The 20,741-nt window shown below is 38.5% G+C and overlaps 1 protein-coding gene across 4 annotated transcripts in view; it reads right to left on the bottom strand.

The window, feature by feature from the left end:
- The window catches only part of wwp2 (WW domain containing E3 ubiquitin protein ligase 2), a 116,617-nt gene that overhangs the window by 57,430 nt on the left and 38,446 nt on the right, over positions 1-20,741 (bottom strand). For 2 of the 4 annotated variants that reach the window (XM_061919969.1, XM_061919966.1), the window contains exons 6-10: positions 15,291-15,369; positions 9,457-9,623; positions 7,146-7,377; positions 6,670-6,759; positions 2,436-2,610 (exon numbers count right to left, since the gene is read on the bottom strand). In XM_061919969.1, the coding sequence (XP_061775953.1) occupies positions 2,436-2,610; positions 6,670-6,759; positions 7,146-7,377; positions 9,457-9,623; positions 15,291-15,369 (743 nt within the window). The remainder of the gene's footprint in view (positions 1-2,435; positions 2,611-6,669; positions 6,760-7,145; positions 7,378-9,456; positions 9,624-15,290; positions 15,370-20,741) is intronic. The other 2 variants (XM_061919968.1, XM_061919967.1) reach the window with 2 other exon arrangements.

Raw genomic sequence — 20,741 nt, forward strand, 5'->3', positions numbered from 1 at the left:
GAAGAGCTAGACGAAGTGGCTGGAGATAGGGAAGTCTGGGCTTCCCTGCTTAGGCTGCTGCCCCCGCGACCCGACCTCGGATAAGCGGAAGATGATGGATGGATGGATGGATGGACAATAAAACTATATTGTTAGCTTTATTTTAACAAAAAATATTTCTTATTGCAATCGAAGAACAATATTATCCTTAAATACTGAACATACAAGACAACTTGTCTTTAAGAAGTAAGTAAGCTAACAACGGTTCCTAATTTGTCTACTTAGGTATGCAACCTGTCATGCATTGTGTTGTTTCTCATTCTATTATTTTGTCAAAATTATAAAGGACAAAATGTAAAAAACATTATTAATCTACTAGTTAATTTACTGTTAGTATCTGGTTATTTTCCGTTTCAACATGATCTATCTACACTTCTGTTAAAATGTAATAATCACTTACTTTTTTGTTGTTTGGATACATACCATTTGTTATGGATGATACCACAAATGTAAGTATTGATCCGATACCAAGTAAGTCCAGGATCATACATTGGTCATATTCAATGTCCTCATGTGTCCAAGGACAAATTTACTGAGTTTATTATAGACATAAAATACATTTCTAAAAAAGGAAAAAAGATATTCTGACGATAAAAAATAAAGATGTAACCATAGTAGTATCGACGAGCTATGCTATTGTACTTGGTACCATTACAGTGGATGTCAGGTGTAAATCCCTCCATGGCATTTGTTTACAGTCAGGCGTGCAAGCTTTTATTAGCGGTGATGCTACGGTGTGTAGTGAAGCATGTTTAAGTATTCCTCGTCCTGCAGGGATGATACTTGTAAGAAACTTACTTTATTTGTCGCCGTGGAGGCGAGGATTAGTGATTTATAGGTAGCTAAAACACTGCTGACTGAAGATGGATGTTCGCTGCTAACTAGCTAGCCATGTTTTAAAGCACCTCTTCCTGCAGGCATTAAATTGTTATAGCTTTACCTTTATTGTCAGTTTTTAAGTCAAAATGTGTCCATTCTCCTTTTTCTCTCTACACACCGTGTCTGCTTGTAGGTACTCTGTGATTGTGAGCTGTCAAACACCAAATAAAAAATTTCAAACCCATCCATCCATTTTCTACCGCTACCTCATCCCAGGGTCAAAACAGATAAGAGAAAACTGGTACTTTTCAAACAGAGTATACTACCGTGTTTGATTCATTAGTACCGCGATACTATACTAGTACCAGTACCGTCTTTTTGTGTCATCTCCGGGTCCAAGTTGAATGTCAAAATTCACCAACTTCTTGCCTTATGATCAAAACCTTTTACTATTCTGGTCAGAGGCATGAGTCATAATTTAGTACAAACTTTCACAAATTCGGAGAAAATACAGCAGCAGCAGCTCTGTATGTCTACAGCTATATATGCTAGGTTACCTCTATGATCAATGCGCTGCTAAAAGTAGTTCCTCTGCATTAGCTGTCTTAATAACAATATTGCTAATACTTTGTATGCAGGTCACATTAAATCAAACATTTTTGCTGATTTTTTAATGTATTTTTAGAGGGACTCATCATTGTTAGCCACTTTGTACTTGTTAATACAAATTAAAACGCATTGTTAATAAATGGAAAAACTCCTCGAAAAAGTGCGGTTCACTTTTAATAGCTGTCATTTTGCACCACAATAGAGCAAGGGCCTTCATGCAGGGACATGCCACCACCCATAGAGGGTAAATAAATCTGACACCAAGCATTCAGACTAGGTCTGTCTTAAATAGGTCCGTGAGCATGAACTGATGAAGCATGCTCGGTTGTGAGGCTGAACGTCTTAAGAAAAACTAAACAGTCCATTTGCAATTGATTCAATGCCCTTAGAATACAATGACTCGGATGGTCAAGAATATTCACAGAAACACTCTTCCATTCTAACTGCTACATCAGTGGTTCTCAAACTTTTTTCACCAAGTACAACCTCAAAAAAAACTTAGCTCTCCAGGTACCACCATGATGACCAATATTAAAAAAAGTACATGGTAGGTCTATATATTAATTAAAAACAAGGCAGAGGTTTTATATGACAAATATTACACCATTTGAATATAGGAAAATAAAACACCGCAATTTAATCAAGTGATTCTTTGGCGTGCCACCAGATGGAGCCCGTATACCACGGTTTGAGAATCACTGGTTATACCATCTTGGGCAAGACCAAAGAGCTGTCAAAGGATCTTAGGAACCACAAGATTTGAAACAAGGTTTTGTTTTGGGGATGTTTCTCTGACCAAATTCTCTCCTGACATGTGTGAAAACTTACTGACAAACTACAGCTAAAATCTGACCCTTTTACTGGATAGTAGTGAACAGAAAAGCTTGATGCATGAAGTCAACCTTAGGCAAGCCTCTTTTTAGTGACTTAAGTTTGTAAATGAAGGTCTTCGTAAAGATCTGGAATACCTGGTACAGGAAACGCTGGCTGAACTGGTGCATGGCACCCTGCAGCTGGTTGCGTTGGCTCTGCCACTGTTGATAATTTCGCACAGATTCTGCAGTGGGCCTCTGCCACGTGGTGGTTCTGGTGTTGTGGTCAACATAGTAGAACCTGCCTCGTTGGTCCACGCGCTTTTCCCAGCTGAGGAGGGAGAGAGGAGATTTAGATTCTTGGTGGAATACTTATAGAAACAAAGCTGTTAAAACAGGGATAAGGAACCATCAACAAAAAGGTATAGTATAGCATGGTATCAATTTATTTCGAACACACTCCAACGCCCCCCTCGACCTCGAAGAAACAAGCGGTAGATAATGGATGGATAGATGGATACATTAACATGTGATATATCATGTAACTTGCAAATTCTCATTTTCTCTTTACAACATGTTCCAAAAGGAGTGGTTCTTTATTCATTATCGAAATATTTTTGACACTTTATTGCATTTTTTTATATGAGTTTTCCAATTCATTTTATCATCTATTACTAGACCCAAAAATGTGGTTTCTGTTGGTCTGTCAATGTTTTTTGTCTGTAAATTTGTATTTGTGTTTGACTTTCTCTTCTGGTTACCAAATAGCATTATTTTAGTTTCATTGACATTCCAGGATAGTCTGTTTTTGTCAAACCATCTCTTTGATTTATTCAATTCTTCTGTTATTATTTATATGAGCTTGTGTGTGTTCTCTCCTGAACAAAATGCTGTTAAATCATCTGCAAATAATGCTCACTTCAATGTTTTGTAACTTTAGAAATGTTGTTAATATAAAGATTGAACAATTTTGGTCCGAGTATTGACCTCTGGGGTACGCCGCACAATATATTTAGCATTTTAGATGTGTGTTCACCGAGCTTCACGTATTGCCTCCTGTTGGTTAGGCAGCTTCTTATCCAATTCAAGGCCAACCATCTGATGCCATACTGTTCTAACATGTTGATTAAAATGTTATGATTGATCATTTCAAATGCTTTTGTTAGATCCGTAAACATTGCAGCTGCACACTGCTTACCATCTATTGTATTATCTCCTGTTATTTTGATTAATGACATGGAAGTTAAAATGTTAGCTTTAAATCTGTATTGGTTTTCTGCTTGAGTTCCATTTTTGTTCATGAATTTCTCTAATCAGTTATTAAATAGTTTTTCAATAATTTGTGTAAATTGTGGAAATAAAGAAATCGGTCTGTAGTTAGTAAATTGGTGTTTGTCTCTACTAGTATATACTTTATGGGTAACACTTACTATTTTCATTGTGTTAGGATAGATTGCTTATATATGTGAGAGGTACTGAGATTTCTTCTTTAACGTTTTTTTATCGTTATCGTATCTATTCTGTGATATTCAGTTGAGGTCTTGGATTTGTACTTCCTTCAAATTTAGATGATTTCCTCCTTTGTTAGGTAATTGAGGAACATCAAGTAGGGATTACTTTACATCGTATCATTCAAGTCCTCAACTGACCCATCATTCACATTTGGAATCTTTTGTTCCAACTTTATTCCAATAACATATTTTTGTGAACGTGTACGTGCGTATGAGAAAACTGTCAGTGACAACCATGAACGCCAAACTAATTCCTCCGACTGAAAACATATTTTTATTCACTATAACAAGTTTAAGTCTTATTTATAAAATGTAGTGAAATTGAAAGTAACATGCGTCACTTTTCACAATTGCATTGACATTCATAAAACAAACCTGTGTGGCAGAAGAAACTCTTCAAGACGAGTCAAATTGGCATGTAAAAAATGACGCTTGACAACCTACATATATAGTGCATCCAGAAAGTAGTTACAGTGCATCACTTTCTTCCAAATTTGTTTAATGTTACAACCTTATTCCCAATGCAATATATTAATTTTTATCCTAGAAATTCTACACACACTATAATGACATTGGGGGGGGGGGGGAATACAGATTTTTGCAAATGTATTGAAAAAAAACAAACCACATGTGCTTAAGTATTCACAGCCTTTGCTATGAAGCTCAAAAGTGAGCTCAAGCACATTCTGTTTCAACTGATCATCATTGAAATATTCCTATAGCTTAATTGGAGTCCACCAGTGGTCAATTCAGTTGATTGGACATGATTTGGAGAGGCACACACCTGTCCCCCACACTTGACAGTGAATGACAGAGCAAAAACCAAGTATGAAGTCGAAGGAATTGTCTGTACAAATCAGGGGAAGGGTACAGAAAACTAACTGCTGTCTAAAAGGTTGCAAAGAGCAGAGTGGCTGTAAAGAGAAGAAATTTGGAACCACCAAAAATATTCAGAGAGCTAGCCAGCTGTGCCACACTTGACAGTGAATGGCAGAGCAAAAACCAAGTATGAAGTCGAAGGAATTGTCTGTACAAATCAGGGGAAGAGTACAGAAAACTTACTGCTGCCTAAAAGATCCCGATGAGCAGAGTGGCCGTAAAGAGAAGAATTTCAGAACCACCAAAAATATACAGAGTTAGCCAGCAGACTCAACTAAGCAATCAGGGGGGTGGGGATGGGGGTGGGGGGCAAGTGACCAAGAGGAGAACCTTTTAGAAGGACAACCATCTCTGCAGCAGTCTACCCATCAGACCTGTGTGGTGGAGTCAGAAGCTATTCCTTAATTAAAAGCACATGATAGCCAGCCTGGAGTTTGCCCAAATGCACCAAAAAGACTCTCAGACTAGACCATGACAAACAAACTTATCTGGTCTCATGTGACAAATATTTAACTATTTGGCCTGAATAGATGGGTTTTACTTGTATACCTGCTCAGTGGCCTAGTGGTTAGAGTGTTCGCCTTGATATGGGTAGGTCGTGAGTTCAACACCCCGGCCGAGTCATACCAAAGACTATAAAAATGAGACACATTACCTCCCTGCTTGGCACTCAGCATCAAGGGTTGGAATTGGGGGCTAAATCACCAAATGATCCCCGAGCGCGGCCGCTGTGGGGATGGGTCAAATGCGGAGGATAATTTCACCGCACTGCACCTGTGTGACAATCATTGGCATTTCTACCTTCTATTCACACATGTGTGAATGGAAGGTAGAAAAGTGAACATGTGAACATCATGTGTGGAGGAAACCAGCTACTGCTCATCACCAGGCCAATACCATCCTTACAGTGAAGCATGGTGTTGGCACCAATGTTTTTCAGCGGCGGAAGTAGAAGACTAGTCAGGATAGTGGAAGAGATGAATGCAGAAATGTACAGACACATCCTGCTCCTGAATAATCTTGAGTTCAGACTGGGATGATTCATCTTCAGCAGGACAACCATCCAAAGCACACAGCCAAGATATCCAACTGATGACTTCAAGACAACTCTGAAAATGTCCTTGGGTGGCCCAGTCAGAGCCCAGAATTTAATCTGATTAAACATCTCTGGAGAAATCTCAAAATGGCTGCGCACCGACGATTCCCATCCAACCTGATGGCGCTTGAGAGATGCTGTAAAATGCAATCTGCATATAGAAATGGGACAACCCAAATATAGGTGTGCCAAGCGTGTTGCATTGTATTAAAAAACTTGAGGCTGTAATTGTTGCATCAACAAATTGAGCAAAGGCTTTGCAAAAAGCTCTAAAAACACTTTCATGTTGTCATGGGGAATTGTGTGTAGAATTTTGAGGGGGAAAATTTTTTATTCCATTTACAGTAAAGGCTTTAACAACAGAATGTCCAGGGTGTACACCGCCTTCCGCCCGATTGTAGCTAAGGTAGGCACTAGCGCCCCCCGCAAACCCAAAGGGAATAAGCAGTAGAAAATGGATGGATGGATATGGAAAAAGTGAAGTGCAGTGAATATTTTCTAGATGCACTGTAAATTGTTGCTATGGTTCATTACAGCCTTAAAACTGATCTGGTATCAGTGCTGTGAGACAAGTAATGCTGAAAGACAATGCTTTGCCTTGACAGAACAATGGAAAAACTTTCACAGAGATGGTAACCATTTATCATTAAGTGTGTTAATGTCAGCAGCTGCCAGTGCCATTACTTACAGATCTATTTTTATCTTTCTCTCCTACAGAGATGACTCAAACTTTGATATCGATGCCCAACTAAAAGTAAAAACAAAAGAATGCATATTCTCACATCCCTGACTTGGGAATTTTTTAGAAAAAAGACTCAACACTCCTGTGGACACTTCATAAATAAGATGTTTACATGCAGTCATCATGAACTTGAATGTCTTCACGATTTATTTGATGACATACCCTGGTGGCAGTGGCCTCTCCCATGTTGTGGTCTTGGTGTTGTGGTCAACGTAGTAAACTCTACCATGAGGCAAAACTCTCTGCTCCCAGCTAGAGACAGTTCACATTATTTCAGTTGTGAATCAAATCGATTCTCAAGAATACAACACAGCAATGACCCCATACTGAATACCAGACATTTGTTTTGGAGGCTAAGAGAAAATAACCTTTTGAGAGGAAGAAAGATTAGCAAAAAAATTGTCACCTTATCTGACATGGCACCACTCAGGCACTGATACATGATTTGCAAACCTGCCAAGCTAACTTTAATCATGAAAAAAATTTTTTAGTTCCACTCTAAGAAAATATACTCCAGAAAATCAGTTGCTTACTACAGAGCAGTACAGTACAGTACAGTAGTTGTCATCTATTTAGATTTTTGGTCTAATGAATCAAAAACCTAAAATTTGCATGCAGATATGCATAGTAGATCTTACCCAGCTGGGAGCGACTCCGAGTGGTTTTCTGTGCTGCTACTGCTCGCCTGGTCTGAATTGGACATGGTGTTAGGACCAGGTTCTGCTGGGGTTTCTGAATGGTGGACATCCTGCTGACCTCGACTTGTGGTGTTGCTACTGGTAACCTGGGATGGGTCTAATGAAGAGGATGGAGGGGCTGTGTGACGAACTAAGTTTTTTTCCAGCCGGTTGGACGCCAACTCAACTCCATCTGAGAACGCAAAAAATTAACAGTAAATGAACAACAAAAAAGCAACAAAATAAACCATTCAATTTGTTTTCCTTATTTGTGTTTGTGTGTTTGATGTTAGTTATTTATAATCAGTTCCACAATGTCACTTCTGGCCACAGGAAAGAGACAAGAAGGAAAAAAAACTCAGCTTTTGCTACCGTTTTTATTTTAAGTTCTTTTTTTTACAATTTTTAAGTTATCCTGACCTCTGATAGTGATCACAGCTATAGGAAATTTGGGACAGTTTTCAAGTGTTTCTGATCACACAGACAAGTGCCGTAAGTAGGTGAAGGGGCAACCGCCGTCAACGGTGCCGAAACCCAAGCTACGTAATAAAATCTCAAAGGCCTGTAATCTTTGGCCTCATCAAGAGAGTTTCTGAAAAAGAATACGAACGGTCATACAGAAAATAGACCACCTAAATTCAAAAGTGGACAAAAAAACGAAAACCTGCGATTAACCATGAAAGCAGATGTGGCAACCATTAAAAGTAGATGTGGCACATCATTAAGCAAGTCTAAGATCAGGACATAAAGCAGATTATGGTATGCCTAAAAGTAAGGCTGGCTGATTATGGCAAAAATAATAATCCCGATTATTTTTGATTGATATTCTAATCAAGATTAATAACACAATGATTCACTAATTTGAATACATGAGTATTAATGAACTACCAAAACTCAACTTTAAACATAGTATTATGCTCTGGGCCTGTTTTGCTGCCAATGGAACAGGCGCTTTACAGAGAATATATGGGACAATGAAAAAGGAGGATTACCTCCAAATTCTTCAGAACAACCTAAAATAGTCAGCCAGGAGGTTGGGTCTTGGGCGCAGTTGGGTGTTCCAACAGGACAATAACCCCAAACACACGTAAAGAGTGTTAAAGGAATGGCTAAATTAGGCTACAATTAAGGTTTTAGAATGGCCTTCCCAAAGTCCTGACTTAAACGTGTGGACAATGCTGAAGAAACAAGTCCACGCCAGAAAACCAACACATTTAACTGAACTGCACCAATTTTGTTAAGAAATTGTAAGAAATTGATGTAAGAAAAAGAACAAGAAGATGGGAAAGGACGACCATTTTACCGCATTACCAAAAGACTCTGAAAGATTACACAAGTGGATCTAGCCATAGAACATGCTCGAAAACGGGCAAAAAAACTGAGTGCTTGGAGCCCTCAAACAACAGATCATGTTTTTTGTAGTGAACACTTCAAGAAACATCTAGTTTTTGTTCTATAAAATCCTGTAATACATTATTACAGAGGACGGCGTGGCGAAGTTGGGAGAGTGGGCGTGCCAACAATCTGAGGGTTACTGGTTAAATCCCCACCTTCTACCATCCTAGTCATGTTCGTTGAGTCCTTGGGCAAGACAGTTCACCCTTGCTCCTGATTGGTCCTGGTTAGCGCCATGCATGGCAGCTCCCGCCATCAGTGTGTGAATGTGTGTGTGAATGGGTGAATGTGGAAATACTGTCAAAAGCGCTTTGGCCTCCTCAAAAAGGGGTAGAAAAGCGCTATACAAGTACAATCCATTTACCATTTACCATTATCTGTTATTTTGTTTTTAGGCAGTTTTTTTGTAAAATATTTTTTATTTTTGGACCGATGTGTTACGACTTTCCAAAGCTGTTGTTAAAAATTACATGATGCTGCACTTTAATACATTTATTGGGAGAAAGGATGCAATATCTGATCCACTGCAGTGTAATATCTGGATACTGCAGATCTGGAACGTTGCACTTGGTTATAGCTGACTTCATTGACATTAAAAGGTCGCTGGATGCAATATACAAGTCGGTTATGTTTAAACTATTAAGCTTGGTGAGGTATTGTTCAACATCCATGTGATTAAAAACCGCAGTAAATTATGAAAGCTTGAAGTTGGCGTTGATACATTCAAGTTCGTTGCTGAAGCTACAATATGATACTAAGTCAGAATAAGCCCACACCCTCAAAACTATGCCTAGTGGGATTGCCAACATACTGTAAGCAATAATTGGATACGCCATTTGTTTTACAATCACTAAATTATATCTAATGTATTACATACCTGTACTGTTTCCAGAGCTGCCAAAACTTGTGGATGACTGATGACGATCAGAGGAACCTTGGTCAGGAACCTGCTCCTGATTCACTTCATCAGTAGTTAAAGACACACCTCTGGAGCACTGTGGGGAACTGCCCTGAGAACCACTCACTGGGTACCCGTTACTTCTGCTGAGACATAGAGGAAAAAGTATTTAATCTATTGCATGCGTGGAAATATTCTGTAGACCAAAATAATGTTAAAACCAAACCCAAATTCTGGCTTTTCAAAAATATATTTTTTTGTACATAACCCAAAACCGGTTAAGTTGACACATTGTGTAAATCGTAAGTAAAAACAGAATACAATGATTTGCAAATAATTTTCAACTTATATTCAATTGAATATACTGCAAAGAGATCTAATGTTCGAACTGAGAAAATATTTTTTGTTGGAAATAATAATGAACTTAAAATTTAATGGCAGCAACACATTGCAAAAAAAGTTGGCATTGGGGCATTTTTACCACGGTGTTACATGGCCTTTCCTTTTAACAACACCCAGTAAACATTTGGGGACTGAGGAATCCAATTTTTGAAGCTTTTCAGGTGGAATTATTTCCCATTTTTGCTTATTCTACCACTTAAGTATTTCAACCTCCGTTGTGGTATTTTACGCTTCACAATGCGCAACACACTTTCAATGGGAGATAGGTTCGGACAACAGGCAGGCCAGTCTTGGAACTGCACTCTTATTACAAAGCCACACTGTTGTAGCACATGCAGAATGGGGGAAATAAGCAGGGTCTTCCATTAAAATGACGTTGCTTGGATGGCAACATACACTACAGTATATTGCCAAAAGTATTTGGCCACCCATCCAAATGATGAGAATCAGGTGTCCTAATCACTTGGCCTGGTGTATAAAATCAAGCACTTAGGCATGGAGACTGTTTCTACTAACATTTGTGAAAGAATGGGATCCTCTCAGTGATTTCCAGCGTGGAACTGTCATAGGATGCCTGTCTTGAAATTTCCTCGGTCCTAAATATTCCAAAGTCAACTTTATTACTAGAAAATTGAAGAGTTTGGGAACAACAGCAAGTCAGCCACCAAATGGTAGGCCACGTAAACTGACAGAGAGGGGTCAGTGGATGCAGAAGCAACTTTCTGCACAGTCAGTTGCTACAGAGCTCCACATTTCATGTGACCTTCAAATCATATAGTTGTTGTAGATGCCCATATCGGCTGTTCAGATTTACTTTACAAAAGAGAAATGTTGGATACCTCTCTTGTTGCCTTATTTGTATTTGACTTATATTTACTATTTGACTTATATGTATTTATATTATCATTTGGTGCTAAGCTAAAGTCTTAACAAGCTGCTACGCTTTGTACTGCTTCCTTTGATTCACCCAGCATTGTCCCACCCACACAACCAGTGCGTATTCAGAGAGCGCATGTAACAGCCAATCAGCAGTGGGAATTAGAACCGGTAACAGCCAATCAGCAGTGAGTATTCAGAGGACATGGAGTCAATGCTCAGGCAGACAGAGAGGAGAGACTGTGCGGATTAGCAGAAAGGTGTTTAGCAGATGAGCATGTTGCAGCGGACTCTCCCCAAATTATAATAGAGTTTATGTCTCTGACATTTGATATAAGAAAGGACAGAGCAGGCTGTACTTCCTCAGGAGACTGCACTCTTTCAACATTTGTAAAAAACTCCTGTGGATGTACTAGTTACTAGTCTGTGGTTGCCAGTGTTCTTTTCTACATGGTAGTGTGCTGGGGGGGGCAGTACATCTAAGGAGGACAGCCAAAGACTTGAGAAACTGATCAGGCGGGCCGGTTCTACAATCGGAATGAAACTGGACTCACTGGTGACGGTGGCAGAGAAGAGGACTGTTGACAAACTAGTGAGCATCCTGTATGATGCCAGTCACCCTCTGCATAGCGTTATCAGTAGCCAGATCAGCCTGTTCAGTGCTACACTGCTTCATCCCAAGTGCAGGACTAATAGACTCAAAAACTCCTTTGTCCCACATGCCATTAGACTGTAAAACTCCTCTCTGGGGCAGGGGGCGGGGGGTACAAGGATGACAGGGGATGCAAAACAATAACAGTGCATTACGTTTTCATAACATGGTCACTACTGCCTACTTTGTCTTGTTATATTCTTATTTTACTGTTATATTTTTATTCCCAGTGTTGCTTTTTATTTTTCATTCTTACTGTAAAATTTCTCTATTTTGTTTCCATTTAAACCCCCATTATTTACTTTTTACTTTAATTTAAATTGATCTCGACAATGTACACTGCTGCTGGAATTTTAATTTTCCTGAAGGAACTCTCCTGAAGGAATCAATAAAGTACTATCTATCTATAAAAATGAAACAGCATCATAAAGCTTACATGAACTCAATGGTGTTCAGGGATGAATAGTCTCTCCTATTTCTATTGTAATATTTTTGGAGCTATAGGTACATTAATAATTAGTTATGTAGCAGCCAAGTTTCCCTGCTATCACATGTTGATAAAAATATGACATTTACGTAATAAAAAGCAACTACATGCTTCCCAAATGCTGTAATAAATTAAGCATGATGAGTTGAGCATATGGCAGCATGTGGCACCACTTTAAACCGTTTTTTTCAAAGGCTTATTGCAAACAGAGTGAATCACTATATTGTCTTAGTAAGTCAATATTTACTAAGTCAAAATGATGACATAATTAGTATCTCAGGTATCTAGGACTGTTTTGTGCTTTGTTTTCTACTTAAGTTAAAAAATATCAAGATATATATCGTATGTCACCAGCCAGCCCCTTCCCCGTCTGTCCGCCTGTCCCGGGCGACCCCTTGCCCGTGGAAAGACACCACCTTAACTAACAAATATTCTTCTGGGGGAAAACACTGTGGGCCATATGTCCAATGCAAAGCATAGGATGCAGTGGTGTAAAGCACGTCGCCAATGGACGCTACAGCAGTAGAGACGCCTTCTCTGGACTGATGAATCACGCTTTTCCATCTGGCAATCTTATGGATGAGTCTGGGTTTGGAGGTTGCCAGAATAACGCTGCAGAGAGTGAAATTTGGTGGAGGAGGAATTATGGTGTGGGGTTGTTTTTCAGGAGGTGGGCCCCTTAGTTCCAGTGAAAGGAACTTAGTTAAATGCTCCAGGATACCAAAATATTTTGGACAATTCCATGGGATGGCACTTCAAGTTCATATGTGAGTCAGGGCAGGTGGCCAAATACTTTTGGCAATATAGTGTATGTTGCTCCAAAACCTGTATGTACCTTTCAGCGTTAATGGTGCCTTCACAGATGTGTAAGTCACCCATGCCTTGGGCACTAATACACCCCCATACCATCACAGGTGCTGGCATTTGAACTGTGCGCCTATAACAGTCCAGATGGTTCTTTTCCTCGTTGGTCCAGAGGACACGACGTCCACAGTTTCCAAAAACAATTTGAAATGTGGACTTGTCAGACCACCAGACTTTTCCACTTTGAATTGGGACCAACTGAAGCCGGCGGCATCTTCTGGGTGTTGTTGATAAATGGCTTTGCATAATAGAGTTTAAACTTGCACTTACAGATGTAGCGACAAACTGTAGTTACTGACAGTGGTTTTCTGAAGTGTTCCTGGCCCATGTGGTGATATCCTTAACACACTGATGTCAGTTTTTGATGCAGTACCAGCTGAGGGACCGTAGGTCACGGGCATTGCCGCTTACAAGCAGTGATTTCTCCAGATCTCTGAGAATTTTGATGATATTACGGACCGTAGATGGTGAAATCTCTAAATTTCATGCAATAGCCCGTTTAGAAATGTTATTCTTAAACTGTTCGACAATTTGCTCACGCATTAGTTCACAAAGTGGTGATTTTCGCCCCATCCTTGTTTGTGAATGAATGAGCATTTCATGGAAGCTGCTTTTATACCCAATCATGGCACCAACCTGTTCTCAAGTAGCCTGTTCACCTGTGAGATGTTCCAAATAAGTGTTTGATAAGCCTTCCTCAACTTTCTCAGTCTATTTTTCCACGTGTGCCAGCTTTTTTGAAACATGTTGCAGGAATAAAATTCCACATGAGCCAATATTTGCAAAAAATAACAACATTTACCAGTTCAAACGTTAAGTATCTTATCTTTGCAGTCTATTCAATTGAATATAGGTTGAAAAGGATTTGCAAATCATTGTATTCTGTTTTTATTTATGATTTACACAACGTGCCAACTTCACTGGTTTTGGAATTTGTATAAGAAAACGTAGATGAGTCAGAGTCAAAAGCCGAGTGCCACTGGCTTATTGGAGTTTGCCCTAATAACCAGCCATGACTTCATACTGCAGCAAATGTTCAATAATTTCAATATTGGCAGCAAGATAATAAAACAAAATTTTTCTGAGCAGTCTGCAATGTCTAATTTCTCGTGGTGTAACAAATAACCGACACAAATCGAAAGTCAGTTTTAATTTATGAGCAATGATGGAATATGTAAACGGGACTCTGGATGGATCCAAATGTAAAATAAACTGGCAAGGTTAAGAATCGTTGCAAACATCTATTATGGTTACTAGAAATGTTTAGAAGAGAAAATACAAGCCAGATATCATGAAAATATATGTGAGTGTGATGGAGTGCACCATACACTTAAGAAGAAAACATTTTTCAAGATTTAAAATATTCAACATCACCAAAGTTCACTTTTCAAACTATTTGATAATCTCACATCACTTTCTACGCTCAGAAAGAGTAGAAGTAAAGAAGTATGAAGTCTATAATGTCTTTACATCTGGATAACACATTCTTTGTGTATCAGGAAGTAACGTATTTGATGGACGTTAATGAGTTCTGTTTGAGCTGCGATTGTGTTTCTGTGTTCCTGTGTTGTCTTGCATATATTTACTTTATACAGTTAATCTCCTGATGCAAGTAAAATATTTTGCTGTCATCTATAATTCATTTCTGCAGTTGTTTTAAAAATGTGAATTTCATTTTTCACTGTTTAGTAACATTTTTAAGTTGCCTCATTGTTGTCTAACAATGTTTAGTTCCAACACTTTTTAGTGATATCAAGATACAATGTCATTTTAGTAGAATGTTCAACTTGTGAGATATATATATATTGTGAGGCGGTATAGCTCGGTTGGTAGAGTGGCCGTGCCAGCAACTTGAGGGTTGCAGGTTCGATTCCCGCTTCCGCCATCCTAGTCAATGCCATTGTGTCCTTGGGCAAGACACTTTACCCACCTGCTCCCAGTGCCACCACACTGGTTTAAACATATTGGGTTTCACTATGTAAAGCGCTTTGAGTCACTAGAGAAAACCGCTATATAAATATAATTCACTTCACTTCACTATTAATCTCACCAAAGTTGATATCGCTTCAATGCCTCCATGCCTTGAATTCACATTTTCAGGAATTCTAAATACACAAAAACTGGTGAGTTTTTCCATGATACGACCCCTTTGAGCCTAAGCCTAAGTAGCTTGTCATTTGTTGAGCAACTTTGTGGTCATGGAAAATAGTTTTAAGTTGTTGGTATGCATCAAACATGGTCAAACACTATATGAGATTGCTGAAACTACTGAAATTGATTATGAACGGTCCAACACATTATAAAAGTAGAGAAACTTTGAGCAGTGGACCCATCATCAATACAAGACCTTTTGGACAAAAACAAATGTTTGTGGAAATGATGCTGCAGCGTGATTGTGTGCCCTAATCGAAGCTAAAGTATTAGATTGTGTGACCTTTTTTTGTCCAAGCATTGTAGTATATTGTATGTGTGTAAACACCCATCCATTTTCTACTGCTTGTCCCTTTCATTACATGTGTATCAATATTTTACCGAGTGTGAGATCCAGCAGCAGTTGGAGTCTCCTCACTTTGTGTCCGTCTCAGGCCGGGTCTTTCAGAATGCAATATTTCTGCAAAAAGAACAAAACATATTAAGATGAGAATATCAGGATAAACATGACCAATACATCCGTCAGTGAGAAGCTAAGTCGGCAATACTGACCAGCAAGTATACCATAAGCAAACAGCACAGATCCATTTGAAAATATTTCAACTTGAGTTTGATATTAAATTATATGATGTCTTACTAGAGGAAAATTTCAACTAAGATTTTGAAAGTTCTGTTCAGAGATTAAAGGGGATTTGTAATGAATTTCGTCTTTTCTGACTTATAAATGATGTTACAATGTTGGATAATCATGTTAAACAATGTTGAAGCATCCAAACATAAGGTCCATGCATTTGGCCGTCATCTTGTGAGCTTTTCTGGATGCCACACTCACAAGGTTTTGGAATATTTATTTTAACGGTGGGCAATTTGTTTTGTCACACATTGTTGGATGTACGTATGGTATCATTCTTAGACAGAGTGTGTTGCCGAGCCTCCCATCCCTCTGCTGACCTGAAAGCTGAGCTGCTGCTGGACCCTCTGCGTATTCTTTCTTGTTTTAATGCTCTCGCACCTGCTCAATGTCTAAAAAATAATTACTTTAAAACAAATACTTCCATTTTAATCTGTCCATGGGGGTTGGGCTCCATTAAAATTGGAATAGCTGCTCAACTCTGATGGGAAAAAAGTCGCCATTGTGACATTAAGACTTGGTTTGAGGAAACACAAGAGAAGGTAATACAAATTATTATCTTCATATAATATTGGCATGTGCATAACAAAAACCAACATGCAACATGCAGTGACAAAAAGGCTGCCAAAAGCAGCCTTTTTTATGCCTCTCGGTATCGATCTGAGGGTGCAGGTGTACATAATGGTGTTGCCGTATGAATCAATATACTTTTTGTGGAGTTTATTTTCAACTGACTGAAAAAAAAATGTGAAGATGTTCTTCTTAAATTTACACATTTGTCAATGTAAACTTTCAAAGATAGATAATACAAATTTTGGAAAGGGCGGGGCGTGGAGGATTTCAATCACAATCTGGGAACGAGTCCACAAACAAACATCTGACACGTGTAGAAAGTTCCGTTCAGTTAAACTCAATTTCAGTTTATTTCGAACATGCAATGTAATGCATCACATATTTCCAGTTGTTTCATTACAGCACGTCTGAAAAGGAGTAGAAAAAAGCTGAGCTTATTTAATCCTACCCTTTTCAAACCTTAGCAATTTTATCCCATTTCCTTGTTCAAAACAGTGAGTAAATAATAAATACATAATATACCATAGTAAGTAAACAAATATTAACTACATAAATAATCTTCATCTAAAAAAAAAAAGGTTCAAGATGTTCATCATAATTATTATTCTGTGTTCCGTAGAGCAAAATCTGTGCAAGATTTACACCAAAGCTTATCCAATGTACAAATTATCTAGAACACAAAGAAGTGTGTGAAATGTAGATTAAAAAAAAACATAATTGGTCGACTTTAAGCAGTTTTTCATGCAGAATACAACTAATTAAATGCAGATCAATTGGCTGCTGGACAGATCTGACAAATATGTTCAATGACCCTGATATAGAGCTGCTTACAAGTCAGCTCAATTCAGGTGAGAAAATGCAACATCTGTCCAAAGCTGCAGTGCTGAGGCATCGCAAAGTTACAGAACCTGGCACCAGAATCGGAGACACAAAGGGATGGTGTGTGTGAAACTTGACAGTGCAGGGTACACACAGTGAATTGACAACTGTCAAATCTGACAAGTTGAACAAACGCTTTCCAGACTTTGCTTGACTGGACCGAGTGGCTATATGTATGTGCTACTCATTTCAAGAAGATTCTGTGGTTGATCGACTTGCATCATTAATTGCATCTCTGTTTCACCTGGACTCATTTGGAGTGGAGGATGAAAGTTTGACACTACAAGCTTACATTCAGCTTGGAGGGAAACTGCACTTTTTTTAAATGTTGCCTACCAATTCCCTATGTAAGACAAAAACAAATGTCTTTCTTTTTTATGCCTTTTAATTTGTAATATACGGCAAGTACGAGGTGGCTAACAATGAAGCTAATGGTAGTCATCTGTTACGTCCAAAAATCCCTCTAAAATACAACCTAAAATCGCCAAACTACTCAATTTACTGTACATTTTGTTGCCTGCATATGAACTAAGTACTAACATTATTGATATAAGAAGCACTAATACAGAGGAACTACTTTTAGCGGTGCCGTGATCACAGAAAGGTAACTAGCTTAAGCAAATATAACATATTAATTTACATTTAAAATGTAATTAAAAACCGGAAAGTCAGGGTCAATGACACTTTGTCAGGAAAGGTACTTCTACATCTCCCCACCTGTTTATGTTGTACACAAATGTGTCAGAGTGCATATGACAACAGGACACAATCGCCAGGGACGGCGATATGACAAAAGGACACAATCGCCAGGGACGGCGTGGCGCAATGGGAGAGTGACCGTGCGCAACCCGAGGGTCACTGGTTCAAATCCCACCTAGAACTAACCTCGTCACGTCCGTTGTGTCCTGAGCAAGACACTTCACCCTTGCTCCTGATGGTTGCTGGTTGGCGCCTTGCATGGCAGCTCCCTCCATCAGTATGTGTGAATGTGTGTGTGAATGGGTAAATGTGGAAGTAGTGTCAAAGCGCTTTGAGTACCTTGAAGGTAGAAAAGCACTATACAAGTACAACCCATTTATTTATTTATTTATAATCAAATATGTGATGATTCAGTAATTGTCGGTTTGATATGCAGTCACAGGTGACAGCTGTTGGGTTCTAGTCATCACAGTTCTACTTTGTTTGCATGGACAAGTCCTCGTAAGACGCAAAGGTGAATCATGGAATGCAAGCTTACCCGAGCAAAACCAATGCACATTTATCCGGGAGAGTCTTGATACCAATTTCCTTGAGCCAGCCACACACAAAGAAGTTGTAATCCTCCATGCTTTTCCCAGTGTTTATCAGTTTGGTCGAGTAGAATGATGTCTGGAGCACAAGCTAATTCAATATTTCTGGGAACTCGACCAACCAATAATCTTTGATATCACTCGACAAATCTTTTTTTTGACAAAGTAAAGATTTATTCCATTGCATAGTCTGATATTTTTTGCTCTTATCTGCTTTTTGTAGAAATATCTAGACCCCTTGTGTACTCATATAGTTTGCTTGCTGCACGACAGTCATCCTGGCTTGGTTGACCACCACTTTTTTCAATTTCGGGAAAAAGTCACACTACGGAATACAAGCAATTTTTTGTTTGGTGAAGTGACGTAAATTTGTATAGCGCTTTTTCTCTAGTGACTCAAAACGCTTTGCTTTGATAAAACCCTTATCTAAATTTTAGGCTACATGTATTCCTGTGTGGGTGGCACTAAGAGCAAGGTGAGTGAAGTGTCTTGGTGGCATTGACTCGGTGGAAAAAACTTGGAATCGAAACTTAGCAATAGTGTTACTTCCTTGATCTTTTTTTTGTACTCAGCTTCTAAAACTTGTATATCAGTCTCCCCTAAATTCTGTATAAAAATATAAGATCATCATTTATCTCAAAACTTTTTCTTTGGTTTTCATGATGTCTGCCGTGATTAATAGTAGATGTTGAAGAAAAAAAGTGAACGTCGTGCTGCGTCTATGAAATGAATGCTGCGCCATATGCTTAAAATGATCAAAAACATAAATATTACCGTATTTTTCGGAGTATAAGTCGCCCCGGAGTACAAGTCGCACCAGCCGAAAATGCATAATAAAGAAGGAAAAATATATATATAAGTCGCACTGGAGTATAAGTCGCATTTTTTGGGGTAAATTTATTTGATAAAATTCAACACCAAGAATAGACACTTGAAAAGCAATTTAAAATAAAGAACAGTGAACAACAGGCTGAATGAGTGTGTGTTATATGACGCATAAATAACCAACTGAGAACGTGCCTGGTATGTTAACTTAAAATATTATGGTAAGAGTCATTCAAATAACTATAACATATAGAACATGCTATACGCTTACCAAACAATCTGTCACTCCTGATCACTAAGTCCCAGGAAATCTTATACGTCTAGTCTCTTACATGAATGAGCTAAATAATATTATTTGATATTTTACGGTAATGTGTTAATAATTTCACAAATAAGTCACTCCTGAGTATAAGTCGCAGCCTCGGCCAAACTATGAAAAAACCTGCGACTTATAGTCCGAAAAATAGGGTACATGTTATCATGAATGTGTTTTTAATACATTACATACTGTATATATTTACAACATGTATATAAAATGTTGATGGAGATTACTGGATGTTTTCAGAGCACTTCATAAGCGCAATAGAGCGAATCCCATTACCTCATTCGTTAGCTGACTATTGCTAAATACATTAAAAAAAACATATGTGCTCTTGTCCAACATAATGATTGTGAATGATCGATACAATTCCAAAAAAGCGCAATTCCCCTTTAGGTCCATGGCTCAATGACAGTTCAGGAACTTACTCACAGATAAAAAGTACCTGAGGAAACATGAAGCAACCTTCCTGACCCCCACGTATTTATGTGAATCAGCCTTTGCCTACATAGGGCTGTACGCTTAACTTTTCACAGGAGCACCTGTGCTACTAAATGCAAAAAAATACTAGCACAACATTTCATCAATATCCCAATTTCATTATTAACACTCAAACAATGTACAGATGTGCGATCGTTCATAAAAAACACAATGCCATCATAAGGCCTAATGTAATGTTCAATTAAACACAGACTGTGCTAGCACTGTCTGTAACACCAACTACAAAGTTAAACTGTAAGTTAACTTTTCTAAAAAACAGCCTTTGCCAGACTGATATATAAACATGTCCACTGTGATGAGCACTGCTTCTCAGAAAGTAAATTTGAAAGACACAGAAGTTAACATTGTTTTACACTGGATGTTTACATTGTCACTTTAAAGACCGAACTATACGTTTTTTTTTTAAATATTTGCTTGAAACAGTGGATGTTCCTGCACAATTCTTTGCACATGTTTGTAGTAATAAATAAGATTACAGATTTTTGCATTATATTTGTGTTCAATTACGGTAAGTGTGTTTATCCTAAACATTCCTGCCACTTCATTTTACACACTACAACATTTTTTAGCCTTTTTTCCGGGGGGCTACATGTACCGCAATAGTATTGTACGTTGGCCTTAATACTGTGATAATATCGCACCGTGAGATTTGTTACCGTTACATCCCTAGTGCTCACACTGTCCCAGAGGTAACAAACTACAAGCCTTTCCCTTGGGGTACTCATGACAAACCACAAATGTCAACCACACAATTTTAGAATAAGAAGCAAGACTGAGTGTGGTAGGACACATTCAGCCTGCATGTGGTAGTGTGT

The sequence above is a fragment of the Nerophis ophidion genome, linkage group LG14 (genome assembly GCF_033978795.1).
Source record: "Nerophis ophidion isolate RoL-2023_Sa linkage group LG14, RoL_Noph_v1.0, whole genome shotgun sequence".
NCBI classification, from domain to species: Eukaryota; Metazoa; Chordata; class Actinopteri; order Syngnathiformes; family Syngnathidae; genus Nerophis; species Nerophis ophidion.